General features: G+C 44.0%; 2 protein-coding genes across 2 annotated transcripts; one reads left to right on the plus strand and one right to left on the minus strand.

Annotated features, from left to right (window-relative positions):
* Nucleotides 1–1,147: 1,147 nt before the first annotated feature.
* On the minus strand, nucleotides 1,148–4,464 carry LOC132987079 (mitochondrial chaperone BCS1). The gene is made up of 7 exons (XM_061053892.1): nucleotides 3,867–4,464; nucleotides 3,638–3,777; nucleotides 3,336–3,530; nucleotides 2,875–2,938; nucleotides 2,594–2,766; nucleotides 2,297–2,414; nucleotides 1,148–1,574 (listed from the first exon to the last, which is right to left on the minus strand). Exons 1-7 carry the CDS (start codon nucleotides 4,184–4,186, stop codon nucleotides 1,322–1,324), a joined length of 1,263 nt encoding a protein of 420 aa, XP_060909875.1. The 5' UTR covers nucleotides 4,187–4,464; the 3' UTR covers nucleotides 1,148–1,321.
* A 71-nt stretch (nucleotides 4,465–4,535) lies between these two features.
* znf142 (zinc finger protein 142) lies at nucleotides 4,536–14,529 on the plus strand. Its single transcript, XM_061053890.1, has 8 exons — nucleotides 4,536–4,735; nucleotides 5,292–5,774; nucleotides 5,918–6,133; nucleotides 6,758–7,573; nucleotides 7,668–7,845; nucleotides 8,896–11,827; nucleotides 12,572–12,677; nucleotides 12,966–14,529. Exons 2-8 carry the CDS (start codon nucleotides 5,297–5,299, stop codon nucleotides 13,508–13,510), a joined length of 5,271 nt encoding a protein of 1,756 aa, XP_060909873.1. The 5' UTR covers nucleotides 4,536–4,735; nucleotides 5,292–5,296; the 3' UTR covers nucleotides 13,511–14,529.
* Nucleotides 14,530–14,572: the final 43 nt, after the last annotated feature.

The raw sequence follows: 14,572 nt of genomic DNA on the forward strand, positions 1-14,572 counted from the left end.
ATGTACTTCATCATGTTAAAATTAATATTTCCTGATGTAAAAAGAGACTATAAAGAACACAGAAAATGTACTTCCACGATGATAAATACATCAGCTCATATGTCTGATCATTTGAGGATGAGCCCAAGATAGACAATCAGCTACAACCCTTACAGTCTATGGTTTTTTCATTCCCATTGTTCAGTTACACTGTTCAGATGCATAATATTCATTGGCTATAGCTGGTTAAAGAGGTTTCTGTATACTCTTGTCACTTTTTTTTTCATACTTTCAGCCAACTTAAAATTGTAATTTTAGTTATATTAAACAAACTAAACTTTCAGTGTAAGGTTACTACAAAAAGTAATTTTCATTAAACCATAATATTAGGTTAGAAATGAGCAGTATTTTACTTTTGGGTTATGCAAATTATTGAATTGGAAAAACTGAAAACTGTAAGTTGGCTTGCCTTAATTTTAAGTTGAATTAATGCAAAATGTTGATTTGAGAAAAATTTAATTATTAAGTACATTTGACTTAATCAATTGTGTTAATTGAACTTATTGACTTAATTTCAAAGAACTTAATTCATTTAGGTGTTACCAATTGAAACAATTCAATTAAGTTGGTCCAACTATTTTCTTTTTTCAGTGTAGTTTGAACATCATGGCTCACACTGAGCAGAGAATCCTTTCAGTGTGTAAACCGACAGTTCAGCAGTTTATTTCACAGCAAAAGGAGCAGCTCAATAATTTACCTAGTAGTATCACATCTTAATATACTGTTCTTCTCACACCAAACTGTCTTTGCGGGTTTTTGTCCCAGTGTTTAAAATAGTAATAACAACCGGATAAAGCTACTTAATGCACACGATTCTCACTAAATCTACAATCAGTTTTCTGCATCAGAAAACATGCAGAGCTTAAATTGTTGTCTGTGCATGTTTAGAGCTGCAAACCAGTTTTTCTAGTACCCTTATAAATTGCAGACAGTGCCATAAGCTCAGGTATGTATTAACAAAGAACCATGGTTTGATGAGATGAGTATTTAATCATAGTACTTTTCAAAATAACTTTTCAGGATGAATAAATCTCTCTTAAACGTACAACTTCCCATCGAGCAGCTCTAATGAGACAGACTCAGGGAACATCATGATAATCATCCAAGATGGAGAATATATTCCTTTTATGTAGTCCAATGCACTGAACAGTAATGCATTCATTTGTTATCAATCGTATATATTTCAAACAGAGTGCACAACAGTCGACGATAGTAGCACTACTAAGAAAAAACATGTTTCTCTTTTTTTTCAGTCATCAGTCTCTACCTCCTTCCAGTCCCGTCATACTTTTAGTTGGGAAACATTGTCTATAGAGCCTTTAGGGTCCATTTTGTGCAGCAGAAAGTGTCCTTGCACCTGAGCAGCGCTAATCTCAGTGTGTGTAGCCAACGCTTGTTCCGCAAAACGCTCCGCCTCGGAGGCAGCCACGTCAGGGTAGAACCGCCTGAACATCTGTTCAAGCTGACGGTGAGTGCAGTGTCCAATATACTGCTTCAGGTCAACACGGCCGGGTCGGATCAGAGCTGCATCTAACCTGTGTGCAGGAAATATATGCATGACTGATAATGATACAGAAAATACAATACATGAAAGTGAATTACTTTTTCCCCCTCTAGGTGGTAGAAAAACAGGCTGATAACAGATTATTAACATAATATCTTCTTATAATGTTTTTTAGCAGTCACACTCCACAACTGTAGCTGCTTTCCAAATCCTTTGGAGGAACAGCAATGCAAGTTCTCACTTGTGTCCAATATAAGGACCTAGTTTACACTTTAAATTCAAATTAGAAAGGCGCATAGAGCAGTTGCAAGAAGAAAATATAAAATGAAATAAGGAGCAGCAAAGACAGTGCAGACGGGTATTTCCTAAAACATGTTCATTTCCTTCCAGGTTCCTCAAAAACATTTAGGAGAATCAGAAACCTTAATAGAATAATACATTTGGCATCAGCTTATCATTTATCATTAACAGAAAATGAACACAATTAGAAGAAGTGATCTTTTAGCAGCTCGGGAGATTTACCAAATGTTGACTGGCTGCTGGACTTTTTGTAGATGTTTTGACTAACTGTATTTTCTTTTCACACATTACTTAAAAAAAAATCAGCATATACTTAAATCTCACTGAAAGTTACCTTATTTTCCTTTCTCATTTCATTGTATTTTTGCTTCAATTGCTTGTTTTTAATTTCTTCTTCTTCCGTACATGTTTCAATAGAATTACATTAAAAAAAACGTTTTCTTCCAACGGTACCTTTCAATGAAGTTGGTGGTCATAAAAACGATCCTGGCCTCAGATGAAGCCACTCCATCCAGAGAATTCAGCAGGCCGCTAAAGGTGAGTCTCCCCATTCCCTGGAAGGCCAGAGGGTCTAGAAGGGAAAGAAAACCACAAGACACAAATAAAGAGTTTGTCCGAACAACCCCGGCTCTACCAGCCGTCTCAAAAGTTACATCTATCCATTCTTCATCCAAACACGAGGTTTATCCTCTTTTTTTACATTGGTTTCCATCAACTGAATTGCCTACCCACCAGCCGCTTGGTACTCACTCTCTGTTGGAAGCAGATCTCTGCTGACAAAGGCAGCATCTACGTCCTCCAGCAGAATGATGCTCTGCTGCGGAGCCACGCTCAGCAGGTGATTCAGGCGGTCGTCTGAAAGGCTTCGATCGCTCAGACTCATCAGACAGATGCTGTAACCCAGCTCACCTGCCAGAGCCGTGCTGAAATATAAAGAGTCACAAAGATGAAGAGTAAATTGTGCACGAGTACTTGGCGTATAATCTGCCATTAAGCTTCTACCTAGGAAAGTATTCCAAAAGCGTACTCACATAAAGCTGCTTTTTCCACACCCAGGGGGGCCGTACAGCAGATATCCTCTTCTGTAGGGAATACCTGAGGGAGGAAATACTTCATTAACATAACCATACAGATGACCAGGCCATTTAACGTAGGAAATGTATTCATTATTAATCATTTCTGTTGTTTTTAGCAAGAGCGACTTTCTATCCTCAATTTTTTTTGCTGTCCTGATCTCTCTTTTTTGTTTCAGTTTCTTGAACACACCTCTTTTTGTCTGCTTGTATTGCAGTTTTGAGCAGGAGGTGCCTTGATGATGCATTCATGTGCATCATAGGACTCCGAATGTTTTGGGGCAGCTGTCTTTTTCAGCTCTCAAATTTAAAAATCAGTCAGTGAATGCATCATCAAGAAAGACCCTTTTAACAAGCCAAAACCTTATTACACTTCCATACAACATGAATACACTGAGCGTCCAACAGGGTCATTCTACCTCTGTCTGTGTACCACTTGGGGTTTCCAATGAACTCCTTCACGTCATCTACGATCTTTTCCCCAACGCCTTCCTCCAGCACCACAGAGCTGAGGGGTCTGCGTCGCCGAGGAAACCCAAAAGGCCTCCACTCAGCACCCATGGCCGTGTACATCACTGTCCGTCCCTCTTCCTGCTTCAGGGCCAATTCTCTGGCTGCAAAACACGATTGGCAAATCTGCTTAACGACCTCTTTAAAAAAAAAAGGTGAAGACAACACAACAGTGTACCGCAGCTCTCAAACAGAATATCAGGCCTTTCACCTTCTTGTAATATATTGAAGAAAATCTGTCTGTCTCTGCCTAATGCGGTGAAGGTCACAGACTCCCACGGGGTCCCAGTGTGCAGATCCACCATCTGCTTCTCTCTGGTTCTCTCCACCCTGATCCACTTCCTCCCATACCTGCGGACCACAATGGTCAATTAGACGGTCGTTGATTATTACCATTAGTAACTTTGAAGGGTATTGGTGAAGTGCTGAAATAGACTCACCAGATGATGTGGTTCCCAGGGCTCGGGTGGAAGTCAAACTGCGTGTGAACCCGTCCGCTCTCGTGAGCCAGGTAGGACGTCTCCACGCTCAGGTGCTGCGTGTGTCTGGCGTGCTTGGTGATCCAGCTCAGCAGCCAGTGATAGCTCTTATCTCGGCTGGGGACCTCCAGAGTGATCATGTAGTTCCTGCGGAAGAAGACCATCCCCACCTGGGCTCCTTTCCTGGCCACTGCCAACGCTGTGCCAACACCAACCAGTCCAAAGCCAGCCCCGAAGTATGGGTTGTCCTTCAGGCCGTCCAGAAAGTCTGACAGGGGCATGTTGCTGGTGCACAGCCTCCAGTCAAATCAGACTTGTTCTTTTGTAGGAGCACAGAGCTGCAGGAAAGGTGCAAATGTCAGATTGCTGGGACATGCACTAGTTATGCCAGCATCCAAAGAGAGACGCTTTCTGACTCATACCTCACATGTAGTGATACTTTCTTCTGATGAATGCTGTCATGATGTCAAACCAGGAAATAACATCCCACGGATTTGCCGTATTTATCTGCAACTCGTGTCGCTTTGTGTTGGAGACTATCCACGTCCCCACACAGATAACCTACAGAAAACAGTCCTCACGCGTGCACGATGTGTGAATCTGCTCCATCTGTTTCAGTAGTGGAAGCGACCTCTGCTACACTTCCTGTGTTTGACAACTATGCTCCCGACTTGTCGCCTGCTCTCAGACATTCGTTCCTCCTTCCTTGAATATTATTTCATCGCAAGCTAAGGTAGAATATAAAACCCGTACATGGATAAAAAAAAAAATGAATGTAGGATGATAATGTAGTTTGTGCATTTTGCTGTAAACTGCACGGACCGAAAAAGGTAAACGAATAACCAGAAGGAACTGAAGACTTGATGAGATACTACGGAAATGAAAATGTGCTAGCCTAGCATCAGTACAGCCAACGTTAGCGATGACAATACTCATTTTTGTTGTCATAAATAGTCAAACCTCAGCTGCAATTAGTGTGAATGAAGACAGCTCGTTCCGTAGAAGAAAAAACAACAACATGCACAAGTGCACAGGGTTGAGCTCATAGTTATTGATGTCGTGTTTTTCAGATACAATAAACGGAGGAAACTCAGGCAGTAGGTTGAAAATGTGCTCCTGCACTTTTGCAGCTTTAAAAACTAGTGCCCTCCTGCAAGCACTAAAATTGTAATTCTCAAAACGTCAATTGTCTTTTTACACCTCCATTATAAACTTTACATACTGCCTCTAAAAACTCACAACACCTAACTCATTTGTGGATACTTACTGATAGTCATTGTCTAAAGAAAATCATTTGAACTTGATTCATGTACAAAAAAAATAGTCAGTCTTGCCCTTTACACAGTGTCACATTATAACTACATGGTGTGTTTTCTGTATTTCCAGAGACAATGGAGCGTCATCAATGTACAAAATGTGGACAGAGTTTCTCGGACAGCGCCTTATTTGCTTCTCACCTCTGTCCAGAAAGGTTGACCCCTCCATCGTGTGAAAAACAGTTGAGTAACTACACGTGCTCTCAGTGCACTCGGGCTTTTTCCAAGCCTGGTGTCCTAAAACGCCACTTCAAAATCACCCACAGTGGACATGACCCTAAAGGCCCATTCACCTGCAGCGAGGACGGCTGTCTTTTCAGCAGCGTGGACCGACAGGAATATCAAAACCACTCGATGTCCACACATGGTCTCACTCTTGTTCCTTGTACTGTAAAGTCCTGCAAAGTGTCCTTCGTCACACAGGAGGAGATGGAGAGACACTTGCGGGGCCACATGCCCTTTGGCTGCTTTCAGTGTGAGTTTGTCTGCCAAAATGAAAAAGACATGAGTCAGCACCTCTTGGAGCACAACCGTCTGCAAACTGTCGCTCAAGGTAAACAGACACTTTGATACCCGAATGCAGAAGTCTTGTCTGTCTTTCCATTAAACCTGCATACTCTATTTAAAATGGTTCGATTTTGTCGGCCACAGCTGTGGTATCATTTCACATTCATGTTTTTGCACATCTGTTCATAGGAGTTGAAACTGCAGGCACAGCTGTATGCAGGAACGGACGCCAGCGGCCTGAAGTCTCCAGCAGATCAAAAAGAAAACTGATATCCAACTCAACTCCATCATCACCAGAGGAGGAGAATGATGAACGACATGAGAGGCAAAGGCATAACAAAAAAAGAGTGAGAACAGAAAGAGACAAACCTTCAGTAGTGGACACTGCACCACTGCCATCCAAAGGTACGTGTAGATTTTAGTGAGCAGGCGTTAAGTTCATATAAGATAGAAGCAGTGCAAGAGACTCAAAAGAAGTCATCAGTGCAAAATTAAAAAGAGGTTGTTTAATGTTTTTACTCTACGGGACAATAAGACCATAGACATGGATATGTGCACTGTGTAGAGGTGCTGGTGTCATATTGAAAACGTTCCCTAAATTGGTGCAGGAAAGTGTTAAGCCAACCTTTTTTTCTACATACCATGCAAAAGTGTCACATTAACATTTTACTTCACTGATATTGAGGGATTTCAAAACACAAAATTAGGTACAAATCAATGTCTTCCTCCAACAAACTATACAGCTTACACATGGTTGAAGCATGGTCAACCAATCCAGACGTTTCCACCCATTCTAAATCTGTACATTTTCACTAGTAAGCCAAAGACAGTCTGAAGCTTGTGGGCCGTTACGGCTCAAAATAATTTTGTGAAAAAGTGTTTGACAGAATATAGCAAAACAGTGACACAAATGTACAAAGTTGTCTTTCTTCTTGAAGTATGCTCAATCTCTTACAAAAGTAATCACACCTTTATTGAAATCTCTGTCATGTTCAAAATGTATTTATTTATTACGTTCTGTACCATCAGAGTACCTTGCAGAGGGATCAGAGCGCGTCTATCGCACACACACCTGCCCCAAGTGTCGTCGCTGCTTCAAGATGCGCTCCCACCTGCAGGAGCACCTGCATTTACATTTCCCTGACCCCAGCCTCCAGTGTCCCACCTGCCAACGTTACTTCACCAGCAAAAGCAAGCTACGCGTTCATCGACTCCGCGAGGCCGGTGAAAAGCTTCACCGGTGTCACCTGTGTGAGTATTCGGCCGTGGAGAAGAACGCAATACGCCGCCACCTCTCGAGTGTGCATGCCGCAGAAAGTCGGGACGGTCAGAGTTATCCTTGTCCCACCTGTGGTCAGAGCTTTCTCCAGAGCAGGTCGCTCAAGGCTCACATGAAGATGCACAACATCCTGTCAGACAGCGAGCTGGCAAACTGCTTCAGAAATGGCTGTTCTTTCCAGAGCTCGTCACTCAAAGAGCTTCTGAAACACTCTGTGGATGTGCACGGAGTCAGAGCTGTAGAGTGTCGCCATCACGCCTGTGCGGCCGTCTTTGAAAGTGAGACAGACATGCAGGCTCATTATCGGACACACCTGGCCTACCACTGCTCACACTGTGATTTCTCCTGCTCCAATAAAGCCCTCTTCCTCCAGCACCAGCGGCAGGGTCACCCAGGGAGCGACAAGCTTTGCTGCGACTTCTGCTCCTTCGTCACCTTTAACCCCGTGGAGTTTGAGCAGCACGTCGGACACCTGCACGCCAACGAGAAGATTCACCGCTGCTCTCAGTGCAGCTTTGTGACGTCCCACAAACGTGGCCTGAAGAGACACATGTTGATGCACAGTGGTGAGGAACACACTTTTAATGCTCGGATTGGCTTTCCCCCCCCCCTCACAGTATATCTTGTATCTCCTGATCTACTCTCTCCCTTGGTTTGCAGGTGAGAAGCCCCATAAGTGCAGCCTGTGTGACTTCAGGTGCAGAGATGAGTCCTACCTCTCCAAACATATGCTCACTCACTCAGACAGCAAGAACTTTATGTGCGCTGACTGTGGATACGTCACTAAATGGAAACACTATCTGACTGTCCATATGAGGAAACACGCTGGAGACCTCAGGTAGCTCGTTCAGAAGTTTCTCATTCAACCTTTGAAAGTTTTTATTGGGACAGTACTACAGAATTATCCTAATTATGGTTTTATTTAAGCTATTATATGTACTGAATGCTGTAATTAAAACGTGCCGGATGCCCCTTCACATCCATCGGTACTTTCACATATTTAGCCTAATCAGAAGATTCTCACATACATCTTATCTTCACTTCAGCTGCTACACACGTTTCACCTTTAATGGTTTTTTTTTTTTTTTTACCAGTTCCTTTTCTTAAAATATTTTGGAGGATTAGTGAAATGTTTTAGAATAGCTCAAGTAGTCAAGCAGTCCCCAAACAGGCTGCAACACAATCCCTGCAGACAAATATGCTGACCAAAGTGTGTCCACTAAAAAGTTCTTGTTTGGGCCTCTGACGGACTTAAAAGTGTTAATTTTAAGTTTCTTGCAAAAGTAATTATAGGATATTTTCTTCTAGAGAAATTGACCCTTTATTCAAGATCCCTTTTATCAACCCTGAAGAAGCTTTTACCTTGCATACTTTCACCTTGCAGATCCCAGGTGTTACTATTCTACCACTGTCTTGATCGTCTGGTTATTTGCTTTTTTTAGTCTTTGTGACTGAAGTTAAAGAATAAAGTTGTCATTTAGTTTGGATACAACAGAATCTTTTTTATATACAATAACAGAAAAACTAACCAATGAGGGCGTGGGTAGACAAGAAACTCTGCAAGATGAAATTACTGTTATTGTCACTGGTTTGAAAAGGAGAACTTAACTTTAACTTGAGCCCTATATCTGTGTGGATCTTGTTGATACCATTTACATACAGTACTATAAATAAAAATCAGGAAATGGACTTATCTCGCTGCATAATTCTCCTTACCTTAACGTACCCACCTTTATCACAGCAGATCTACTCTTTGGTGTCTTAGGAGTGATAGCCCAAACATTAGGTAGTCACTTAGACTGTATGAAACACCAGCTGTAGTAAAGTGTGCAGATGTTTACTCTGCCCTCTCTCTTTTTATGGCTCTACTTTCTGTCTCTTCTCCCAGGTATCACTGTGATCAGTGCTCCTACCGCTGTCACCGCATGGACCAGCTCAACAGCCACAAACTACGACATCAGGCCAAATCCCTCATGTGTGAGATTTGCGCGTACGCCTGCAAGCGAAAGTATGAGCTCCGTAATCACATGTTGGTCAAACACTCTGGAGAGGAGAAGCAGCCGTCCGTCTATAAGTGCAAATACTGCGCGTACACCACCTGCTACAGACAAGCCCTGCAAAACCACGAGAACTGCAAACACACCAAGCTCAAGGAGTTTCGCTGTGCGCTCTGCTTTTATTCCTCTTTCAGCAGCATCAGCCTCTTTCTGCACAAGAGGAAAACTCACGGGTACGTACCAGGAGACAAAGCGTGGCTCGAGAACTACGCAGCCAAGGAGAAGGAGAGGAACTCTACTGAGTTCTTGCAGGACTTTTACAAGAAGCCTTCAGCAGCTCAACAGCAGCCCGAACAGTCAACTTCTGAAGGACCTCTGACATCTCAAAGGGAACAGCCTGATCTTTATCGCTCAGCAGATCAGAGTGCCAAGAAAGATACCACGGATGGCTCAAATACTGTGGATGTTTTTGATGTTGGTTCTCAAGAGGTTGCTCATGAAGGGGTTTCCGATGTTCCCACATCTGTCAACAGTTCAGAAGAGTACTGCACTCTTGTTTTAACAACACTATCAACCACTGACTATCAACATGAGGAAGAAAACTGTGCAAAGCAAACTCTAAGCTCAAACAATTTGAACCCTACCGGGGCTGACCAGTCACAAGAGAGAGCAGAACTCTCTGCATCTTCATCAGAAGCAGACGATGTAGAAATGGCTGACGCAGAATGTGAACAAAGTGACACAGATAACCATGAGCCTCTAGATGGTACACATCAACTATTTGGACCTGGAGAGCATGTCACTCAAATACACGAGTTGGAGAATGATGACAAAACGACCAGTTCCTCTTTTCCGACTGAGAAAAGTCAGCCTCTAGAATCTGAGATCCGTCTGAAAGAGATGAAGAAGCATGACCAGGACCAAGCAGAAGCCATGCTCCTGGAAGGACGAGTGCAGATGGTTGTGGTGCCGGCTAAAGACATTTATCACTGTGATAAGTGCTCTTATGTAACCAGTAAGGAGAGCACTTTGAAGAACCACCGCCAGGCTATGTGTCACGGTAGGACAAAGGGACATAAGTGCCAGTCCTGCGGTGCACAGTTCAAACAGAGGAGAGGTCTTGATAGCCACCTTGCAAAGAAGTGCCCCGCTGTCCAGCGGAAAACCAGGACATTTGTCGGCGTTTTGAATACATGTTTGACTACAGATAACGACTCAAGTGTAGGTCAGGGAGGATCCAAAGTGGATCAGGGAACAAGTCCCATTCAGACAGAAAGAATTAGCACAGAATCAGATGATCAGGTCTCTCATCAGCCAGAAGAGGGCGTGTACACAGCTACACCGGGTGTTAAAGTCCATCATTCTTCACGTGAGTCAGGACTCCAGAAGAGCAAAATACAGAGAAAGAAGGTTTCAGAACTTGCACAAAAGAAAGTGAAAACAAAGTGTTCAAGAGAAAGCAGTGAAAAGACTGCTCCACTGCATCCCCTTCACTCTAAAAAAGATGGAAAATTCAGATGCAAGCTGTGCAATTTCTCGTCAGTTAAGCTTGCAACACTTGAGAGGCACATCTCAACATGCAGAAAGAGCTTAAGGAAAAGTGAGAATCAGGAATCTTCGGCTTTAGATGATGATGAGGACGGCAACAAGGCTGTGCGAGGAAAAGAGGACGTTGTCAAAAAGAACAGTGAAGGAGATGGGACAGTTCCTGAGAAACATCGAACCTTCTCCTGTCCAAGCTGTGACTTCAAGTGCAGACAGAAAAGAGGGTTAGAAAGTCATAAAAAGAGAGGCTGCTTAAAACTCGATGGAGTCAAATGCACCAGCCGCTCATTTAATGCCAAATCTAAACATTCTTTGAGCTGTCAAATCCTGAGCGTCCATAACAAAAAGAAGTCTGCCGTAGCTGCGTCTAAACGTTTGCAGTGCCAGCAGTGTGCCTTCGCCTGTAAACAGGAGCGATGCATGGCACAGCATGTTGCTCTGAAGCACAAAGGTGCACGACCTCACCTGTGTCGATATTGTCCTTTTAGCACCACCAGGCGCTATCGCTTGGAAGAGCATGAGTCTCTTCACACAGGAATCGGCCGTCACAGCTGTGGCGTTTGCGATAAAACATTTGGAACTGTGACCAAACTGCGTCAGCACACGATGCGTATCCACGACAAAGAGCCCACACACTTCTGCTCCCTGTGTGACTTCAGTGGCTACACGCTGGACGATGTGAGGCGGCACAAGCTCAGATGCCACACGGGGGAGTTACGCCACTCCTGCGGTCATTGTGACGCACAGTTTAGCTCTGAAGTTGCACTGAGAAACCACTGTAAGCGTGTGCACAAGCTCCAGGTCTCTTTTTCATGTAAGCAGTGTGACTTCACGTGTAGCAGCCAGACCTTGCTGAAGAGCCACCAAGAAAACAAGCACCCTCAGGTGAAGTGCAGCACCTGCCAGGAAGCGTTTGAGACAAAAGAAAGCCTGGAGATCCATCAGAGAATCCACCTGGCACATCATTGTCAGCTGTGTCCCTTCGCTGCCAAAACAAAGCAGCTGTTAGCCCGACACCTTCTCAACGAACACGAGGAGGGGTCCCCGGAGGACAAGCCTCTCAGGTGCAGCGCCTGTCAGTTTGCTTGTCGGCACCAGCTGGTGTTAGAGCAGCACCTGCGCTCACACGGGGGGAAACGTCTGTACAAATGCACAGACTGCAAGTATTCAACCAGGAACAAACAGAAGATCACGTGGCACATTCGCATCCACACTGGGGAGAAGCCTTACAGCTGTGAGCAGTGCAGTTACACCTGCACCGATCCGTCCAGGTTAAAGGTACGGTGCACTCAGTTTATTGATTGTTATATGGTCATGCTTTTTCAGTTACCAAAGATCACTTATCAAAAAGTTCAGTTTTTATTTGTAAAATCCTTTTTTTCAAAGTAGTTAAAATGTGTATGACCTTCCTCAAAAAACAGAAAAGGTTTTTTTTTTCAACATGTGAAAATATTTCTTTAACTGACAGAGTGTAAACATGTTGGTTGTTTTTAGACACAATCCAAAAAGTCTCTTTTAGTAAATTGTTTCATCACCACTTTCCTGCTTGCCACTTCAGTAGTACACTGAAGATAAGAATTATTCTGAGTAATTGTTACAGGAAAACGAACCAACTATGTCACTTTAGTAGTTTGTTGCCTGGGCGGCTGTGGTTCAGTGGTCGAGTCGGCCATCTCTCAACCGGAAGGTCGAGGGTTTTGATCCCCAGCTCCTGCAGCCACATGTTGATGTGTCCTTGGGCAAGACACTTAGCGGTAGCCCCAAGTTGCTCCCACTGCTTCGTTAGTAGTGTATGAATGGGTAGAGTTAATACTGACGGACACTTTACATAACAGCCTCTGCCATCATTGTGTGAATAGGTAGATGTGACCTACAGTGTAAAAGCACGTTGAGTAGTCAGAAACTCAAGTCCATTTACCTTTTCATTTTGAAGTTCATTACCATTCAAACTTAATTAATACGTAAATCCTTGCACTCATTTTTCTTTCGTTTCTTCCTGTTTTCTAACCATTTCTGCTGCAGCTTCACATGAGGGTTCACCAAGAGGAGAAGAAGTATCTCTGTCCGGAGTGCGGCTACAAATGCAAGTGGGCAACTCAGCTGAAATACCACATGGCCAAACACACAGGTACAAGCCTAACATTAAGACTTTCCCCACTCTCTCTCTCTCTCTCTCTCTCTCTCTCTCTCTCTCTCTCCCTGGTTTCTATACACTGTCCTGTCTATAACATTAAAAAAAATCTTTAAAAAATTTGGTGAAAAAGCCTGGGCCTAAAAAAAAACATACGTCATGTTATGTACTTGATTTTTACTTACAAATTTGTGCTAATCATATCCACATATTTATTAATAAATGTATTCATGTTAACCTATTCCTGTAGCTTGGGCGAATAACACACGTGTTTATCCTCTGCAGGAGACAAGCCGTATGCCTGTGATGAGTGTGAGTACCGCACAAACCGAGCAGACGCTCTCCGTGCCCATCGAGACACGCAGCACTGCAGCCTGCGCCCCTTTGTCTGCGAGAAATGTGGTAAAGCCTTCAAGACTAGTTTTGTACTGAAGACCCACCAGCGTCAGCACAGCGACGACCGGCCCTACACGTGTGGATTGTGCAGCAAGGCCTTCAGGTGGCCGGCCGGTCTCAGGCATCACTTCCTCTCACACACCAAGCAGCAGCCGTTCTGCTGCCGCCACTGCTCCTACAGAGCCAAACAGAAGTTTCAGGTGGTCAAACATTTAAAGAGGCATCATCCAGAGGTGTCAGCAGAGCAGGGCGTGGTGAGGGACTCTGAGGCAGGGAGTCTGACCCTGAAGGAGGCAATGCAGGAGAGGCTGGAGGAGAGAGAGGCAGAAGATGTGGAGGAGGAGGAGGAGGAAGGGACTGCTGAGGAGGGACAGGACGAGGAACATGGAGTAGTTGAAGAGCATGTGCAAAGAGAGGAAGACTTTAAGAAGTAACCCTGGAGAGTGGGCACAGTAGAGAAAATAAAGATGAAATAAAGGGAAATAAAGATGTGTTGGAGTAGGGAAGGAGAGGAGTTTGAAAGATTGAAACTTAACAGAGACATACAGTTTGTGCAGGCCATGAACCAGTTGTTGTCTGACCTTAAGATTTGGCCAAGTCATAAGATCCTGTTCCGATATTCTCACACAAACACACCTTACACCACCTGTTCAGATGATGTTCTTTATTTAGTACACATCCTGTGGTTGTAAGTCCATCATCAAATCCAACAGCAACTTTTCCCTCGCCATCGATGGCTCTACAGTGCTCCCTTACCCCCCCCCCCCCCCCCCCCCCATCCCTAACCTTGGTGTCGTCTTTGATCAAACCCTCTCCTTCGACCAACACATTAAACACATCACAAAAACAGGTATTTTCCATTGCCCAAAAGTCGCCCGCCTCCGCCCATCCCTCTCCATTTCAGCTGCTGAGACCCTCACCAACGCGTTCATCACTTCCAGACTAAACAGTCTCACCTACAGTTCATCATCCAAAATTGAGACTTCAATACATCCTGAACTCTGCTGCTCGCCTTCTCACTCACCGCAACTGGTGACCACATCACCCCCGTCCTTCATAACCTCCACTGGCTCCCCATCCCCCAGCGTATCCACTTCAAACTTCTTATTATCACCTACAAAGCCCTCCATAACCTGGCTCCCCCCTTACGTGTCTGAGCTCCTTCACCGACACAATCCCACCCGCTCTCTCAGGTCTGCAGATGCAAACCCACCCTCTGGAACTCACTCCCAATAAACATCAGAGACCCCCCCCCCCTACTCACTTCCTTCAAGAAATCCCTAAAAACTCAACTCAGCCAAGTGTTTCTTCTGCCATCTGAATCTGCCTTCTCACCATAAACAATAGGACATATTGCAAGAAAATACCTCTGTCCCTATCAAATAAATAAATTTGAACATTAAGTGCTTTGATACGTTGGTCAAACTGCTTTTGAATAAAACATCAAAAAGAATGAATGAGTCAAAAAGGTTTGTCAGTGAGTGAAGTGTACGCCA

The sequence above is a fragment of the Labrus mixtus genome, chromosome 13 (genome assembly GCF_963584025.1).
Source record: "Labrus mixtus chromosome 13, fLabMix1.1, whole genome shotgun sequence".
NCBI classification, from domain to species: domain Eukaryota; kingdom Metazoa; phylum Chordata; class Actinopteri; order Labriformes; family Labridae; genus Labrus; species Labrus mixtus.